This window comes from Cyanistes caeruleus, chromosome Z (genome assembly GCF_971803275.1).
Source record: "Cyanistes caeruleus chromosome Z, bCyaCae1.hap1.1, whole genome shotgun sequence".
In the NCBI taxonomy this organism is placed as follows: Eukaryota; Metazoa; Chordata; class Aves; order Passeriformes; family Paridae; genus Cyanistes; species Cyanistes caeruleus.
The window spans coordinates 56,558,810-56,577,241 of record NC_141732.1 but is presented as its reverse complement, the minus strand read 5'-3'; the positions used below and the strand labels follow the sequence as shown (position 1 = coordinate 56,577,241).

At 40.5% G+C, this 18,432-nt stretch overlaps 2 protein-coding genes and 1 long non-coding RNA gene across 5 annotated transcripts in view; 2 read left to right on the top strand and 1 right to left on the bottom strand.

The window, feature by feature from the left end:
• Positions 1–2,737, top strand: LOC147648465 (uncharacterized). The gene is made up of 2 exons (XR_015280028.1): positions 1–181; positions 1,664–2,737. It is a non-coding gene; the product is annotated as an uncharacterized LOC147648465 (long non-coding RNA).
• Positions 1,117–6,729, bottom strand: NSA2 (NSA2 ribosome biogenesis factor). Its single transcript, XM_023943482.2, has 6 exons — positions 6,644–6,729; positions 6,249–6,436; positions 4,529–4,679; positions 4,025–4,204; positions 2,770–2,962; positions 1,117–1,385 (listed from the first exon to the last, which is right to left on the bottom strand). The coding sequence occupies exons 1-6, from the start codon at positions 6,644–6,646 to the stop codon at positions 1,318–1,320; spliced, it is 783 nt and encodes a 260-aa protein (XP_023799250.1). The 5' UTR covers positions 6,647–6,729; the 3' UTR covers positions 1,117–1,317.
• Positions 6,730–6,924: 195 nt separating this feature from the next.
• The window catches only part of GFM2 (GTP dependent ribosome recycling factor mitochondrial 2), a 17,551-nt gene continuing 6,043 nt past the window's right edge, over positions 6,925–18,432 (top strand). Inside the window, exons 1-14 of one of the 3 annotated variants that reach the window (XM_086866729.1) lie at positions 6,925–7,221; positions 7,436–7,527; positions 7,826–7,915; positions 8,454–8,538; positions 9,540–9,585; positions 10,576–10,673; positions 11,224–11,349; positions 11,752–11,840; positions 14,306–14,394; positions 14,634–14,694; positions 14,790–14,975; positions 16,778–16,858; positions 17,583–17,731; positions 18,260–18,400. In XM_086866729.1, the coding sequence (XP_086722855.1) occupies positions 7,853–7,915; positions 8,454–8,538; positions 9,540–9,585; positions 10,576–10,673; positions 11,224–11,349; positions 11,752–11,840; positions 14,306–14,394; positions 14,634–14,694; positions 14,790–14,975; positions 16,778–16,858; positions 17,583–17,731; positions 18,260–18,400 (1,214 nt within the window). In that variant the 5' untranslated portion in view covers positions 6,925–7,221; positions 7,436–7,527; positions 7,826–7,852. The remainder of the gene's footprint in view (positions 7,222–7,435; positions 7,528–7,825; positions 7,916–8,453; positions 8,539–9,539; positions 9,586–10,575; positions 10,674–11,223; positions 11,350–11,751; positions 11,841–14,305; positions 14,395–14,633; positions 14,695–14,789; positions 14,976–16,777; positions 16,859–17,582; positions 17,732–18,259; positions 18,401–18,432) is intronic. The other 2 variants (XM_086866730.1, XM_086866731.1) reach the window with 2 other exon arrangements.

Below are 18,432 nucleotides of genomic sequence, written 5' to 3'. Positions count from 1 at the left end.
AAGACTTTGTGAGCTCTCCTGAGCTGTTGCAGGCTGTAACCATCAGCCTCAAGTCTGGGGCCTCTCAGAGCCAGCTAACTCTTCTTTCCTGTATTCACAGGGTTGCTGAAGGATACCACTGAGGAGACACAAGAGCATCTGCAGTGCGCATTTCACTACCTTTGAAAGGAATGTTTCACAGGTACCTTGCACTAACTCTTTGTGTGCATGTGTGTATGTTACAGCAAATATGGCAGAAATTCTGCTTTCTTAGATATCTAAGTAAATTAGGCCTGTAAGGTAAAGATATAAGCTAAGTTAAATGTTGTCAAGTGTTTGCTAAGTTGTGAAGTTGTTAAGATAGGTAAAGTCCTTTTAAGTGTTATTCCTCTATTAAACTGTTAAATTATGAGTCAAGATTTAAGGTATAAGTTAAAAACAGTTAAGTTTGAGTGCTGTTGGGCTTTTAGGCTGTTTTACTTTATATCGTTGACCTTTCTATCCTTTTATCACACACACCTCAACACACACAAACATGCCGCCTAAGTAATTTTGATTTTGATCTACTTGATTTTGATTTTTGCATTCCTTTTTCTGTAGCTGACATCTTATGCCTTAGCTGTCTTGTAGAGTCAATCCTGCCAATGAACTTTGTCATGCTGTTGCTTAATATTAAATGTTTCTTTCTGGTGCCCTTGCCCCAGTGATTTTTAAGCCATCTCAAACACTCATTCATAACACACAACCCCATTCCTGCTCATGTTTTCCCATGTCCGTGATTCTGCAGGGGCAAATATCAAACTTGGTGCTTAATTTCTTATGTCAGTCTGCAGTAAGGCTCCAGCTGCAGCCTCCCAGCTCTTCTGCTTTCCCAGAAGTCGAATACTGGGAAAATAAATTTGAATTAAAGTCGAATAAATTAAATTAAAGTCGAATACTAGTCGAGTAAATTAACATAGTCTTCTGTAACTTCAGTTATTACAGCAGGACATTGTGTGAGACAGTGGCTGTATTTCCCATATAGGAAATTTCCCCTATGGGAATGTGACCTGAATTAGGTACAACACACCTAAGGACATTGCTACTGTAAAAACACCAAGAAAGTTCAGACCAAATCCATACCATGTGAACAAAGCATGAAAATTAAATATCTTTATTTGGACAATGTTCAGCTGAGAAAACATAAATATAAAAATGTGAGCAGTTGTTTCTGGCTGAAGTTCCTCATCGGCTTGTGGGGTCACTGTTACAGAATGGCTGAAGGTTCCAAAGATTTTGTAAATTTGGGTAAAGTCCACTTATTTTGTAGATGCCCACATCCAACTCTTGGTATCCAATTTAAACAAGAAGAATTGCATTAATACAGCCATCATTTTCCGGATTGTTAGTTACCTGGGCATATTTTCCTAGAGAGAAAAGGGAATTACATGTGTAAAAAACCCTGGAAATCATTCATATGGATTAGGTCTTTCTACATTTGCAAATTCAATTAACAAGTCTCTGAAGTACGGGGACTCAAATGCATTTTGAAATCTGAATCTACCTTCTACTGAGCTGTAAACTTCTGTTCTCAAAACATTATATTCAAGCTCTTTTTCATAAATGTATCACTTAAGAGTTCTGAGAGGATTAAAAAATAAAATTCTTATGTTTTCTACTGTCCATGTGAACCTCTCTCTTACAGGAGAGCAGTCTGGTCTTATGAAGATCACAGAATAGCTGAGTTGGAAGGGATCCATCAGAATCATTGTGTCCAACTTCTGGCCCTGCACAGGACACCCCCAAGAGTCACACCATGTGCCTGAAAGCATTGTTCAAATGCCTCTTGAACTCTGTCAAGCTTGTGCTGAGACCACTTCCCTGGGGAGCCTGTTCCAGTGCCCAACCACTGAAGAACCTTTTTCCTGATATCCAGCCTAAACCTTCCCTGACTCAGCTTTGTGCTGTTACCTCAAGTCCTGTCACTGGTCATGAGAGTGAAGAGATGAAGATACATCCTTCAGCTTCCCCTCATGAGGATGCTGAAGACCAGAGTGAGGTCTCCTCTGCTCCAGGTGGAACAAACAAAGTGACTTCAGCCTCTCCTCACACAGTGTCCCCTCCAGACCCTGCACTGTGTTTGTGGCTCTCCTTTGGACACTCTCCAATAGTTTTACATCTCTCTTATATTGTGGCACCCAGAGCTGTCCCCAGTACTTGAGGTGAGGCTGCCCCAGAGCAGAGCAGAGCAGAGCAGAGCAGGACAATCCCCTCCCTTGGCTGGCTGATGCTGTGCCTGATGTCCCCAGGACACTGGTGGCCCTCCTGGCTGCCAGGGCACTGCTGACTCGTGTTCAGTTTGCCATTAACCAGGGCCCCCAGGTTCCTTTCCATGGCACTGCTTTCCAGCCTGTTCCCCAGTCCATACACACAAACATGGCTGCCCTACCCCAGGTGCAGAATCAGTTGATGAGGCTCCTACACAGAACTTCCACTGCAAACGTAATTCAATTGCTCATGGTTCACATGGTTTCAGACTTGTGGCATTGCTCAATATGACAGGCAAGCAATCTGAGTCTTTGTTCTGAACTTCATCTGACTTGATTTTGGAAGTGTGAATGGAACGCCTAATATTAACACTTAAAGCTTCTATTTTTAGAGCTGCTATTACTGCTTCTGCTACAGCCCAAACCTAACTTTCAACAATAGATCAATTATGACTAGAGAATGAGGTCTTAACAATACATTATGCAATAAAGACTCAAATCTTTAAAAAGCAGTTCTGCTGTATAACTAGTTAAACTTACTTACCCCAGATAACTTTGCCCCCTTGTGTCACAAGACCAAGCTCACTCACGTTCACCTCAATGACGGTACCCTTAGTAATTACTCCCAGTTGTGTATACAAAGGAGATGATGGATTCTTTTTCACACCAAGGATAGGTAAGCAAAACGTAGCTTTAAGTTCAGGGTGTGTCACATGTGCCTTCTTGAAACGTAAGCCCTGTTGCATAAAGAGTGTTACAATGAGTTAGTATTTGCTTTAAGCTCTCACAACTGATCTAGTTAAACACTTTTGAGAATTATGTCCTCATCTTTATATGATTAGGGAGACTGGAAAGAATGAAACAACCTAAAATACAGAATGCCATCTACCTATTGTAGACTGCCAGACATTTTGAAACCTGATTAATGACAAGATAAAGCTTTCCAAGTATGTTTTCAGGATGTCAGTTTTTAGATGTAGTCCAACAATAATAATTGTTACCTTGGACAATTTCTGTTCCATGAAGGAAGTACAAAAAATATGAAATACGCATACAGCACTTTTATCTAGTGATCTGTACTTCATAGAGGATACTTTACCATTATGTACCAAAAATTTTTCTGTGTCAAAAAAATTTTTCCAAGGCTGCTGTGTGAAACAATTAAACTAGTAGTAAAGTACAATTCAACAGGCAGCCTGCACAGTGACTGTGGATTCCTGTAAGGGAAAGGAATGGGTATTTATATTAAAAAAACCACTATCTCATTGAATCTGGCTTTTCTGCCTGCGTGCTGCCAGACTGGTAGAGCCCAGGCACTGCCCCTGCAGCTGTGTAAAGCTGGAAGCACAGCTTTTCCTTTGCACACAGTCACAACTGTGCTTCAAGCCTACTTAGGCCAAAAGGAGGGAATTCTGAAGTCCTAGAACAAAGCAGGCTTCTGCAGTGCAGAGAATCACAGCAGATTGGAAAAGACACCTCCATCTTTAAAAGCTATGCAAAGTACCTTAGATAAAGACATTTCCATGCTAGTTTGAGAGCTTGTAGCTTTAACTTACGGGACACATCTGAATTACAGGAATAAAAGCAGGTACTTCAACATAAACTGGGACTGTAGAGGCATCTCCCCACTCCCCATGCTATTTGAAGTTTATTCTTTTGCAAGGAAACTAACAGGAATGTTCTACATGAATGAAGATCAAGTGCATTATCTTACAGGAAAGCTTCTTTACCACAAAAAAGCAAAGCAGTAAATCAAAAGAATTATTCCTTAAATGTTCTTTAAGGCTCCAAAACATTACCATTGGTCGAATGAATCGCTCGTACTTAGGAGGCTTCCTAGTAAAGCCATCTCCAACAAAACAAACTTTCGTAACCATCCTCTTCCATGCCTTCTTCTTTCTCTTTCCTGTACGAATCACCTTTAAAACTTCTGTTTCTCCCTGTGCACGAACCTTTGGCACAGGAACCTCCCACTTCCCCTGGAAGGAGGGTAAAACAAAAAAAAAGGTCAGTATTCTTACATATCACATAGTTAAATGAAAGGGGGGAAAAAACCAAAGCATAAAATCAAATTTCTGTAACGTACAGATAACTCATAGCCACTTACTTTAATTAGCACGTAAAAGTTCCAAAAGTCAAGATACTGCATATATTCACATTGTCCTAAACTGTTCAGTTACTCAAGATTTCATGTTTTAATTCGTCTTTGCTTGAAAGCTGATAGGTAACCTGAGCATCAGCAGTACAAAGTGGTCATTGTTACACGAAATTTTAGGTATCTGAACTTTGATACATTTACTTACAGCTTTTTCTTTTCTTTTTTGTTTGATCATGTTAGAGAGGACCTTGGCCCGGGACTGGCCCTCTCTGTCCAGCAGGTATGCTGGTACAGCTCCTTTGGGTGTTTTTTCATCATTCTTCTGCTTTGTATTTCTCTTTTCATGCATTTTAATGCTGCAAAGAAAGAAAACCAATATTAACAGCACAAGAAAAAAGGACTTGTTTTTAGATATACCATTTTAACTTAGTCTGTGCCTCCTCAAATTTTTCTTTAAGAGGTATTTGTGAAGTATTATGTATTTATATTTAAGGAATAACACTAAATAATTCTCAAGGTAAACTACTCACTTCACTTAATCTTGTCACTTTCTACCAGGACAGGAAGACATGCACCTCTTTAAGGAATTTCTGAGTGACTGAAAGTAAAGCCAATCACTTTGAGAGATAGTAGCCTTCCTCCGTGCTGACCAAAAAAACCATTCTACTCCTCTTCTGAGATTTGATAGCAATGCTTATATATGTGAGGAATGTGTGTTTTTAAAAGGGGACAAGTTTCGTTAATTTTGAGGTCATTTACTGGGTAGAAGAAATTACACACAAACTAATAATGGGTTAATAAACCCATTATCTTTAAAAGTAGCAGAGGAAAACAGCTATCTACACTTTGAAAGCAGCAAAAACAACACGGTGGACAGGTATGAAGTTCAGTAGCAATTAGTGAGACTGTTAAAGATGCCTAGGTAGCAGGATAATGCTTGAGCTATGCAAAAAGCTGGAGCTATGCAGAAAAAAAATAGTTACTTTGTAACAGGGTATGTGAATGAAGCACCTTTTAGAAATCAGAAAGTTCAGCAGAACAAGCTAACTGCAAAGGCTAACCACTGGCTATTTAAACAGACAATCTTATAGAGCATGTGCAGGAAGCAGGGGTAGAAAGTTCAAGCCCGAGGAAGACTTAGGAGCCTTCATCAAAAACAACCACACAGAGGCTGACGACCACCTCGTGGAGAAACCATGCGTGTGCTACAAGGGCTTACATAATTACGCAATTAGAAAATATGTTGCAAATGAAGGTTAGGAAAGTATAATGCACACATTAAGTAAGAAAAATATAAAAGCTTGTACTGTGCAAAGAATAGACAGGTGAATTTGTAGTGGAGTTATCCCCCTCATTCCTGGCATTGAATAAACAAGTATGTGCTCTGTAGGCCTTATATTATGGAGTACTGTTTTCTTGTCTAGTTTTCAGGCATCATTAACAGCTTTGATTTCAACTTCTGGATAAAATTTACAGAGAAATGCTTTTATTTGTCTATGCTTGACACTGTTGTTTATCCTTGAAAACAGGCCTCACCTTCTGCTTAAATACTGCGTATGCTACGGTACATTTTCTATTAACCATTAAAAAATGTGAGCTGCCTCTTGCTACACTAACACAGCAATTGATATAAAAGCTCCACGAAAATGCTTTCACTTTTTTTGTTATGATTACACTAGTCACGGTTGCTACTTATCAGCACTTCCCTCAGGGAGTACTTTGAGCAGCGGAATTGTTAACATTAATTTAAAATAGAGGGCCTCTGAAATGTGAAAGCCCCCTTCCTTCTGCAGCCTGATCGCTATTTAAAATCGTAACATGTGACCCTAACAATAGCGAGCTCTTTGTAACAATATCAACTCGTCTCATCCTTCAGGAGTCAGGAAGACTCTTCAGACGCTGTCAGAGAGGAAGCGGACACTCACGTCTTTTTCATCTGTATCTTCTCGGCATGCCGCTGCTTATGGTAGAGCTTCGCCTTCAGCCCAATCATCTTCTTGGCCTTGCGGGACCGCTCGTGCGCCTCCCGGCCTTCCTTCTTCCTCCGCTTTTCGTGGTAGTCCAGCCGGTAGCCATAGCGCTTGCGGTGGAGCTCGATGTGCTCGTTCTGCGGCTGTGGGCACAAAGGCAGCGCGGTCAGCGGGCACGGCTGCAAGCGGGGCGCGGACGGCGCCTCCGCCACACGCGGGGAGGCGGCGGCCCGACGGTGGCACCCTCACTGCGGGGCCCGCCCGGCCTCCCGCAGCCTCCCCGTCCCTCCCCTGCACCGCCGTTTGCATCCCGCCGCCCCGGCCCCGCACCCCGTGTCCCCGGCTCCCACCATGGCGGCAGTCCCGCGGCCTCCTCCGCGGCGGAAAGGGCGGGCCTCTTGCGAAAGGGCTCCGGCTGGAAACTGTCCCCCGCGCCGCTTTGGTTGCTCCCGGCGGAGAGGCGGCGGTCCGCGCCCCTCGAGGACTTTGCGCTGGGCTTGACGAGGCCAGGGAGAGGGGGAGAAATGGAGCGGGAGAGGCCGAAGAGTCGCTTTTTGCTGCCTGGTCTGTCAGGCTGTGACGGAAGAGCGGAACGCGGAACGGAGGTGAGGTAGCCGGGGAAGGGAGAAGCAGGTTGCCTTCCGGCGGCCGTGCTGACAGGGCAGGGACCGCGCGGTCCCGGGCTGGGCCTGCTGGGAGGTCCAGGGGGCTGAAGGTGATCCGGAACTGGCTGAGAAACGCCGCAAAGGTTCGTAACGCGGCGAACAAGGCGGTGTCACTTTGCGGAGAGCTACCGAGGATCGGCCCTTGGCGGTACTCGGCTGGGCTCGGCTTGAGGACTCGTCACGGGCGGCGTGAAAACACTGCGCCCTTCGCGCTGCCCCGGTCAGCAAAGCGCGCCGGCACCATCCGACATGAGGGAGCGGAGGTGAGCGTGTGCCCTGAGCCGCGTACTCTTCACTGTGAAACTACTACGAAGCATAAAGTCAAGGCAGCTGGACAGTGACGTCTCCTCAGATAATCAGCATCCGTGTAGGGATGCTTTTGACGCTGCTGCACTTGGGCTTTTTGTTGCAGTGGTTTTTGGCTATGCTTAAAAGGTCATAGTACTTAATATTTTCAGTTGTTTCTGATCTAAACAGGTACTTTGCCCTTAAATCCTTCGTTCTTCAAGACTAGAAAAGCTATTTGCACTTTGCACACCAGTAATCGATGCTCTGGAGCTTACCTGAGAGTGAGTGTTAACTCTTATTTTCATTATTCTACTGTAATGTTTTCTTGAGAAATATATTATTTCCATGAGAAATATATTTACTGTTTGTGGACATGCATTTATGCTGCATTGTTAAGGCTTAATAACACTATTATTACAGATCTGGCACTGATTTAAGTTGCAAAACAATAGCCTGAAAAATGTTAACCTGATTTCCCATCAAAAATAATGAAGTTTTGTGATGGAGTTATGTCAAAAGAACATAATTGGCCTGTTCCCTGTCATAAACATTTTGTACAATGTTTACTTACCTTGCCAGGGAGCAGCTTTAGAGACGGGAGCCAGAATGTTGAAAATTATGGGGAGATTTTCAGCGAGTGCATTGAAGCCATCAAGTTTGTGCAATAAGGTAAACCTTCTCCCAGTTTTGATACTTCATCTATGAGCAAGGGAAACACTTGGGTGATTCTGAGCAAATTTCTTTTTGTATTTGTTTCTGTTTGAGTTTTTTTTTGTCTTTAACAGTTGGCCTGTGGACAATGCATATTTTCATGTTGGAATGGGACTTCAGAATTGGGAATTGAATTTGTAATTTTTGTGTATTTTTTTGACTGCTTAACTCTTGTCATTGCTAAGTTATTTACACAAATAATTAGATTTATTTTAAAAATTTTGGCTATTAAAAATATTTTGATACTGCCATAAATTTTTACTGAATATCCCATATATTATGGGGATCAAATTTGGCTCAAACCTCAGTGTGGGCATCATCTTTAGGCATCTGCTCTTAAATAGTTAATGTTTCGATCTTATATAATACCTGACAATAATACTTGTTCTTGTAGATTTGTTTTTCCTGTTTATTTTTCTACAACACCTAAAAATGTTGTTACAAAGTAGCTAGTTGTAACAATAAACATTCTATATGATTCTTTTTTTCTTTCAAGTTCATGCATTTCAGAAATATGAAAATGAGAATCATGAGTGTGACACAGCTAAACTGCAGTCTGAGAAACTACAGTTCTCCACCAGGTATAAGTTTATGTTGTTTTCTTTATAGTAAGGATTAATTTTTAAAGTGAATAAGAATAAAAAATACTTCCTATTTCTGTATACTTTCTGTCTTATTGTATTCTTTTGGTTATTCTTTATAGAATTTAGTACATGAATAGACCACTTAAACGGCTCAAGGACTGAAGAGTTTTGTGTTGCTACTCTTTGCTGAGTAGATTCACAACATGTAGCCTTTAGAAAACAATAATAAGCAAAGGTACATGTTATAGGAAGTCAGGTCAGTTGTGAAGTGTGCTGGTACCCTTCATTAAGGGTTCCTGTAAGATGCTACTCGAATGTGTCTGTGATAAGACAGATGATCTGCAGGTGGTGAAGGAATGTTAGCTTAAATATTGTTGAATTCTGTGTGGCCTATCAAAGATGAACGAAAGTACTGTGAGTGTTCCTGAAACACAACTTCAATAGCTTGAATAACTGAATTTGGGTTAGTTTCATGAAAAATTACATTGACAACCTATTTTACAACTAAACTGTGTGAGAAAGAATCTATTTTGCAAGAAAATAGCGATTAAAATCTTCCTAGTTCCATATTTTCTCAACACAGGTCAGCTTGCCTTTTATCCCTGAGAGTTATGCTGTATAGCTTTAAGGCTTAAAGGAGAAATAACTTTTCAAGTTTATCATCTATCACCAGTTCAGATGAATGTCAGCATTACAGTTGTCTTGAACTGAAGCATGCTTCTGCAGAGTAAGATGATGATCCTGTCCTGTGTTGGATTTTTCCTGTTGTTTTTAAATTACAGCTGTTTTTTCAAGCATTTCTCATTTTTCTTGATGTGGGGAGAGGTTTGTTTAAAATTAATTATGTATCTTTAAAAATTTGAGGTGGTAGAGATTACAGATTGTTGTGATTTGTAGCTCTGAATCTTTTTTTTCGAATAAGGATTTTAGAAGTTTTCTTAAATATACTTCTACATTTGCTTCTGTCTGAAAAGTTATTTTATTTTGTTTGTTTCCAGGAGATGTTAAGTCTCTGCATTCTGTCATTAATCCTCATATATCCAGGTACATCAAGTTAGTTTATTGCTGGGATGCAACTTCAGTCAGAGAAGTTGATGAGATAAAGAACTGTAGGTTGTTGCCATGCCTGACTCATGTGCATGTTTAATATAAAATTAGTACTTGCTTACTTCTACCCTTGAGACATTTCAATTCAGAGTGCTTGCTAGTGGCACAGAGGTCCTGTGTTGTCTCTGGTTTTCACCATCATAACCAAAACCAGGCTGTTAGGGAAGCTCCAAATCCACAGTGTTGCTGGGAGCTGAAGAAGGGGGTAGGATGTCTTGGCAACTGGAACACTGTGGTGGGCAAGTCTGTGTGCTTTGTCTTTATGGAAGCACTCTGCCATGCTACTTAGACAAGGGCAAGGCAATTAGGAGCTAAGCTGCCAAAGACGTTGCCTTAGGGCTGAAGTTCCCTTGGAAGGCTGCTGAGGGTAGGGTGTACCTGAGGGTGAGGTCAAGCCAGCATTAATGGTGAACATGGGGGCTGATCACAAGCCTGTGCTGCGCAGAGCAAGCGAAGCAGTTCTGGAAGATACTGGTGAGGTACTTCAGGAAGAAAAAGTAGGCTGAACCAGATCAAGGACAACTTCATGGGAACTTGGATGTGCTGTATTTGGGGTATAAAGGTTTATATGCAGTAGGTTGTTTAGGACGCCAGGTGTCAGGGATTGTGATGGACATGAGTGGGGAGGGGCTGTTTCTGTTTGTCTGGAGGATGGATGAGCCTGAGCCCAAAGAAGGGGCTTTCCATGAAGTGGAGGCTGGAAACCTGTTGCAACACTGTTCCTTACTACTGATTTGAAGAAAATCCACCATATCAATACTGACATTCTTCAGTGTTAGAATGTTTACCACATCAGATATGCAGCAGAGGAGCAATGCTATTAATCTGGTGTGCTATTCTGGGGGAATATTAGGTATTTATGCAAATAAGAATTATCACAGGATTAAAGAATTACTGCACTAACCACAATGTTTTCACTTTATGCAGAATCCGAAACATTGGCATTATGGCCCACATTGATGCAGGCAAAACTACGACAACAGAGAGAATGCTATATTATTCTGGATATATAAGAACACTTGGAGGTTAGAAATGCTTTCTGTATTTCAATAGGTTTAAGAAATTGAATAGTGTACAATTACATGCAGTACAGTTGCTGGTGGAATACCTCATGTAGGAGGCATTTGTTCCAAAGTTATGCTGCAGTTTAAATGAATTTTAAGGCATGTTCCTTTTTTTATGTACTAAGGCAATTTTGCTTTCAGTTACTATAGGTTGATATTTTTCTTTTACTTTCAACACATTATGTTTCATTTAACATTTAATTAGAGCATCTCCTTATTTTTTTGCTTGCTTATTGGCCATTCTGGTAAAGTTTCTTGAGTTCTCTTTTGATTTGTGAAGAAACCAGAGTAAGAAAATGTGTCCATTTCTTTTGAAAGCCATGGCACAGGAAGAATTCCTTGCTACACCAAGTTTAATAGAATTCTTCTAGTTTGAAATGGTCACAGCACCCTCTGTTTGTATTTCTTTTTGACCTTTTAAATTTTATACCCTGTTCTCTACTGTATATGACTGATAGAAGAAGTTAAGCTTGTGAATTGTGAATTACCTAATGCTGCTTCTTGTTTGCAGATGTTGATGATGGAGACACGGTGACAGATTTTATGGCACAAGAGCGAGAACGTGGTATTACCATTCAGTCTGCTGCTGTTACATTTGACTGGAAGGACTACAGAATCAATCTGATTGACACCCCAGGTACTGCACTTTAGTGGTACTCATATTATTAAGGGAGAGAGGATAAGGTGGAATGTTACAGAGTGTCTTTGTTTTAAATATGGTGCAAAATTTAATTGGTTTAATTGCATCAGTAAAAATGCTGATACTAAGCTTTGTTCAGCTTTGGATAATTATTGTTTGCTGATTCCAAATCTAGCATATATGAAGTGAACTCAGATGTTTCCACATTAAATTGTTCTCTGTTCTAGGATTGCATTATAATAATGATGTTTATTTCAAAGACTGATAGGTGTATTTCCCTGCAAGTAAAGAAAAAGTTGTTTTGACATTAATTGAAAGAAAAAAGTAATGTTTAAATGTGTGACCTGTTGATATTGCCTGTTTAAATTACGATGGTATAAAAGGATGATTGTTTTTTAGGCCATGTGGACTTTACTGTGGAAGTTGAGCGTTGTTTGAGAGTACTGGATGGAGCAGTAGCAGTGTTTGATGCTTCAGCTGGTGTTGAGGTAAAATCAACTGTTAGATTTTTGGGGGGGGGGGTGGTGTGTACAGTCTGTCACGGGAAAGGGGAGAGATTTTCTCAAACCCTTTGTATTTGATTAGTCTGTCAGTTCCCCAGGAAAGGTGGGACCCTTGTGCCCAATTCAGTCTGTGAGTATCCTCTTATGGAGACCCGGGGATCCTTCACTGAGCAGTCCATGGATCTGAGGGTTCAACTACCTTGTTTGGGGTCATATGCAAACAGAAAGACACCCTCCTGCGGTGGGTGATCTTAATTGGTCTGTTGGTGCCTCTGGAAAGATCCAGGGACAGATCTGCCAGCAGCAGAAGAGAGACCCTTGGCCTCCACAGTGCGGTATGTTACCTGCTGCCAGCAACTGTTAGCACCCTGATAGGACTCAGGCTTAACAGTTTATATAATAACACTCCTCGTTAATGTAATTGAAAACTCTGACAGGTTAAGGTTTGAAGACTTCTGGTGACAGCATCTGGCTGCAAAAATGTCTTCAAAGCAGTATGCTAACCAGCTCTAATACCTAACTGGTGCTGGCTTGACGTAGTCATTCAGCATGGATAGAGGACAGTTCTTACCCAATAGATGTGACTGTGGGAGTGAAGAAAAGCTCAGCCTGTTGTCTGATCCCAGAACTTCCCAGAAATCTCTAACTTCTCCCCATTTTTAATTTACTTTTATACTGTTTTTGTGTTTAGGTGGAGCTTGAGTGACTGGAGTCATGCATCATGTTCAGTGGGGGGTGGTCGTACCTTGTAGGTGGGTAATATCAGTATTATATCTGAGGTCACCTTTAAGATGGAGGTATATGTCTATGATCTTGCCATGGTTCCTGGTTCAGCAGCTAGATATCTTATTTTTTCTCCCTCGGTTGACAGCTGCTACGTGGCTTATCAGCTGCAAGGTGCCACCTTGAGTTCTCTCTTTTGCAAGGATTTCAACAGAGCCTGGACACAATGTCTCCACTCTGCTCCAGCCTCCACTTAGTCCCCCTCAGCATGTATTGTGTGTGGGAAATGGAGCATGCTGACCACAGCCTATCTGGGAAGCAGCAACTGCATTTCACCCTATAATTTCCGCAGTTACAAATTCTATTAGAGTGTTGTCTTGGTTCAGGGCAAATTTGGGAGAGAACCTCCAAATGGGAGTCCCCCCAGAAAAGCAAATTCAAGTGGCCCCTCCCCCAGCCTTTTTGGGAAAAAAGATTTCCCCAGAGAAAAGTGGAAAAAACCAGTTTATTTAACAGAAATTGAATAGTATTAAACAATAAAACCTCCTGCTGTTCGATGAGATGGCAAATCAAGGAAGAAAAGTCCTTTTCATGTGCTGTAGCTCAGCTCACTCAGTCTCTTATCAGTCCCTCCTGTGCTGGAAAGTGCCGAGGCCCAGGCCCTGGTGGGCCACAGCTGTGAGCTCCTGGGGTTTGGCTGGGTGTTCAGTCCAGAGCAGGTTTGAACAGATCCAAGGAAAAAAGAAAAAAAGTTCAGGGAACTCCTCTGCCTCAGCTAGCTAAAAACTAGCTAGCAGCAAAGGAGAGCTCTGTCCTGCTGTCTGTCTGTGCTGCAGACACCACAGTCCAGGAGCAGCATGTAGGGGAGTGATGCTTTTCCTCAACACAAACTGTGGCTTCTTCTTCCCCCTTCACTCTCAGAGCCAGTCTTAAAGGTGCAGAATTTAATATGTAACATAAACCAGGTGTCTGGGGATACAAGCATCATAAAGTCACCCCAGGAAAAGGGTAAATGTACCTTCCCAGTTTTCTCTGATTTTACTTCCAGTCACTCTCAGTGATTTTCCCACCATGTCTAATGACTTAAATTAGGCTGAAATAATGTATAGAGATATTTCTCTGTATTATCTTTCTCAATGCTTTTATCAAAATTCAGCTTCAGGAAGCTGAGCATGTAATTTTAAATCCTATGGTGCACAGAAATTTCCATTGTAGTAAGCAGCAAATAAGTGTGATTACCATTAGAAGTTTGGAATGTTTCTGTTGTTTTGTTGCTATGTTTTACAAATGTTGATTGAGGTGAATACTTCTGCTTAGCTCCACAAATTGAATGAAATTAATACCTGTCAATTTCTCATTTTCAGGTTTTATGTAGAAAATAGGTAATTTTCAGGCAGGTTTTCTCCATCCCCAATGGTTCTTTTAACAGAGTGCAGAAAAGGTGGAGGCAGGCTAGGACTGGACTTCTTATAGTTTGAGATGTTTCAGTAGTTCAGTCCTGTAGAAAAGTTGCCACTATGCCTTCATGCCCTTAGTGCAGGAAAGGTAATGACAACAGATGAGAGACAAGACAAAGCTGTTTGCAGACTTAATCTGTGATGTTAGATATGGGATTGTCACAATACACAGCACAGTTCCCTTCTCTACTCTGAGCTAGGACCTTCAGCGGTGTTGGGGAGCATATAGTTCAGCTGTTGACACTGTTTCCATTTTGTCTTTGGCTTTAGGCACAAACTCTGACAGTGTGGAGGCAAGCGGACAAATACCAGATACCACGGATTTGCTTTTTAAACAAGATGGACAAAAACAGGGCAAGGTATTTAGGCAGTTATTTTAATAATTGCTAAAAAGCTTGTAAGAGAATGCCTAGCATTTTCCAGTTAAGCATAGAGCAACCCAGTTAATGTCAATACTTACTAGATGCTCCTTTGGTTATGCAAATGTATGTTTTTGTGCAATTATAGGAGTAATTTTTGCAGTAAACAGGGAATGGTGAGCCTGTTTTACTGATATCATAAGGTTTTGTGTAACTCAGTATCTGTTCTTCTTCTGTAGTTTTACATATGCTGTTGAGAGCATAAAACAAAAATTGAAGACAAAGCCTTTACTATTACAGGTAAGCTTAGAAATTCAATGCTTGTTTCCTTTCTTTTGAATGGAACTCCTTTGTTAATTTTTTTCAGCTGTCTAAAGTCTCCATTCTATTTGCAGTTGCCCATTGGGGAAGCCAAGACCTTCAGAGGACTGGTTGATGTTGTGACTAAGGAGCAAATAACGTGGAAACCTACTTCTGATTTGGATGATGGAAAAAATTTTGAGCGAAAGCTGCTGCTGGAGACTGACGATCCAAACCTGTTTCAAGAAGTCCAGGATGCAAGAAATACCTTAATAGAACAAGTAAAGTTCTAAAGTAAATGCATAATACATTTAAAACCATTACCCAGAGCAGTAGGAAAAATAGACTGAAAGGGACCTCTGGAGGTATCTGGTTAAGTGATCTGCTTAAAGCAGGGCTGACTTCAGCATTAGGTGGACTTGTTTGGGCTTGCTGAGTTTTCAAATCAAAGGATGATGATTCTCTGTAGGCAGCCTGTCCCAGTGCTTGATCTTCATTTCTTAATGTCCAATGAGGTTTTATTGTGTCACAAGCTGGGGCAGGCATGCTGGTGCTTTCGTTATGTACCTCTGAGGAGAATCTGATTCTGTTTTCAGTGGCCTGAAGTAGGGCCACTATTTCAAATAGTAAGAGACAGTATTTGCATCCTGCTTCAGCCTCTCCAAGACAGACAAACCCATCTCTCTGGGCCTCCAGCTGCGCTCCAGCCCTGTTAGTTGTTTTCCAGTGGAGTTCCTACAATATGTCAGTCTCTTTTGTGCTGGGGAAGCTAAAAGCAGACAATGTTTTTACTGTCTTAGATGCCAAAGTATAGCTGGTACATTCACAAGAAGCGTGATAGATGTGACTTGAAACCTGCAGGGTATCCATGGTCCTCTAAGTGACAGCTAGAAGCTGGATGGGATGTTGCAGCCTGGTCAAAATGGCACTAAATGCTGTGTTAGAAGCAGCTCAATCTAATCATAAATCAGTCCTTTTTGCTGGAAGGGCTGCCTTCCACACAACTTTGAATAACATTGTGGAAGTGCATAAACAGATGATGCTAGCTTTCCATTTCCTTTGAAATTGGAGAGATCTGTTTTATATTGCACTGAGTTCAGTAGAACATACACACAATCTGGTTTTCAAATTTAGTAGGTTTTAAATAGCAATGTTAATACCCAGCCTTTTATCTTAGGAAAATATATTGTCAGATAGAAAGGTTTGTAAGAACAGCGTTAATTTTTTTCCCTTTGTTTTCTGGGTCCTTCCTGAAGGAGGAAGGGGTGGACCAGTAGTGTGATTATTGAGATAACTTTGTGTTTGTAAAATATTTTTCAAAATGCTTTCTATGCTGTTAATATTCCTTATCAGAAACCCTGTAAAATGTAGCATTTTGAATACTGGCCCTTTTGCACACTTCACTTTCACTTAATTAAACGAACTATTTCCTTTATCTCTCACATTTTAACTATTAACTTGATAAGACTTCTAGTTGGTTATCAAGGGTTTATTTCAGAATTTGGCCAATTGATGTTGTAGCCAATAGAGGGGACAGAGTGCTTTCCTGTGCTTGGGTGTCCTGAGTCTGTGACAGTGCAGGGATGTATGTGAGATGTTTAAGGAGTTAAGTTACATGTCAAGCTAACTGGGATAATTTGAAAACAGAGACATGCTCTGGGACCTACAAACCCTTGACATGAAGAAGGCCAAAATGCCCTGATGCTTGTCTGTTTTTTCCTGCTCAGTATCTGTTGGCTTGCTGCTTACTTCAAACTTCCCCATGTTTTCAGGACCAAAGTACGTCAGTTAAACCCTTCATGGCTTTCACTGTGTGGCTGGAGGTTTTTTCCATTTTAGGGAGAAAGCATCCTCTCTCTCAATGATGTTTTGCTTGACAGCAACTTTATAAGTGGGTATTTTTCCCCCCATCCTTTCTTGAAGCCTTCATTTCCATAATTTTAAATTATTTGAGTTTATAATTACTGATGTCTTTAAAGGCTTTGTTCCTGCTGTATTAAGCTATATATCCTAAGTAAGTAAAATATGTAGTTTTCTGTGAAACTGCTGTATGCAAAATAATAAAAGAACTACTCTGTTGAAGGTTGCAGATCTGGATGATGAATTTGCTGAACTGGTTCTAGGAGAAAATGGTGAAAATTTTGACTTAATACCAGCTGACAAGGTATTTTTTACATTTCCAAGTATTTACTAGCTCTCATTGCAAGGGTTTGGGTTGTTTTTCCTTTGACACATGCAAATTATGATTTTGCAGATTTTTCAATAAAAGAAATTACATTATCATATGTAGTAAATTAACAGTAGTATGGATTTAGAACAGAATATGCTTGGAGCTAGTAGGAATGTTATAAAGATGGGCTATGATTCTTAGGCATGTTAGGCATAATTTTAAAAGTTGGGTACATTTATTCAGGAAGGTGGGGTTTTATTTTTTTTGAAAGTTACACTGCTATAAAAGAGTTCAGGGAAAGGTGAATGGAATTTCAGATAGACTTATTGTAGTTTGTGACAGAGCTGCTGATTCTCATAAACAAAAATAGCATGTCAGCTACTTTGAAATGGTTGGAACTTTAGACACTGCATGTTGAAAGCAGTGAGTTACAACATATTGAGTTAAAAGGACTGTTATAACAAGAACAGCAGATTTGTGTGAAACATTTAGAAATCTTAAAACCAGTGTCTTCTGGTTAAGGATCTAAATGTTTGGGTTTATGGTTTGGACCTTGTTAAAAGGTGAAAGGAGTTTGGATGAGTGATGTTATATTTACAAACATACTTTTTAGCTTTTTGGGGATTAGTTAGCAGTATCTCATAGTTGGGGTGCAACTTAAGGCTAAACTGTAGATCACACACTGATCTGTTAACAGAAAGTAATTCTTTTTTTGCAGTTGCAGTCTGCTATCCGCAGAATCACGCTAGCTCAGAAGGCTGTCCCTGTCCTCTGTGGCAGTGCACTGAAGAACAAAGGGGTGCAGCCATTACTGGATGCTATTACCCTGTACTTGCCTGCACCTAATGAGCGTTCACATGAGTTCCTGTAAGTACAGATAGAAAAGGAGATTCAGAAGAAAAGAAGGAAAAATAAGTAGGAAAACACAAAAGGAGAAAAGAAGTATATTAACAAAGCACTCATATTATTTAGAAGTATTTACTCTCTTTAGGTATTAAATAATAGCAGAGATGTGTGGACGGAAAAATACACTTGAGTACTGTACCTGCTTTGGTCAGTTCTTCCTGAATAGGATGTATTTATTTCCAGTTGTCAAACTTGCACTTTGGAATTCTTAAGTCTTTTTTTAATCTGAGGACATTTTCATTTTACACAAATGTGATCTAGGAATCCTGTTTAGTACTGTCTGAATCATGTAACATCTTACATGTCTTACTGGAGCTGGAACTACTTAGATTATTATTTTTCAGTACAAATTACAGTTTCTGAAAATCTACCTCCATTAGCATTGCAGTAAGAAACATCATCTTGTAAATGAGTGAAAATTTAGGTAAATGTGAGTATGAGTGGATTAATACTACAGGTATGCATTTTGTTGTGCTTTTTATTTTGCAGACAGTGGTACAAGGATGACCTGTGTGCCCTGGCATTCAAAGTTCTTCATGATAAATGTCGTGGACCACTAGTTTTTGTTCGTGTTTACTCAGGCTCATTGAAACCTCAGTCAGCTGTATATAATATTAACAAAAGTTGCACGTGAGTAAGATAGAGGTGTGGTTCAGTGTAGC

Bases quoted from the DNA above. Each gene is read 5' to 3' on its own strand.
- NSA2 (XM_023943482.2), bottom strand. The intron at 4,205-4,528 runs GTAAGTAAATGT...CCCTCCTTCCAG, and splicing joins AAAAAAGAAAAGAAAAAGCT to GGGAAGTGGGAGGTTCCTGT. The intron at 1,386-2,769 runs GTAAGTAAGTTT...TTTTCTCTCTAG, and splicing joins AGGGGGCAAAGTTATCTGGG to GAAAATATGCCCAGGTAACT.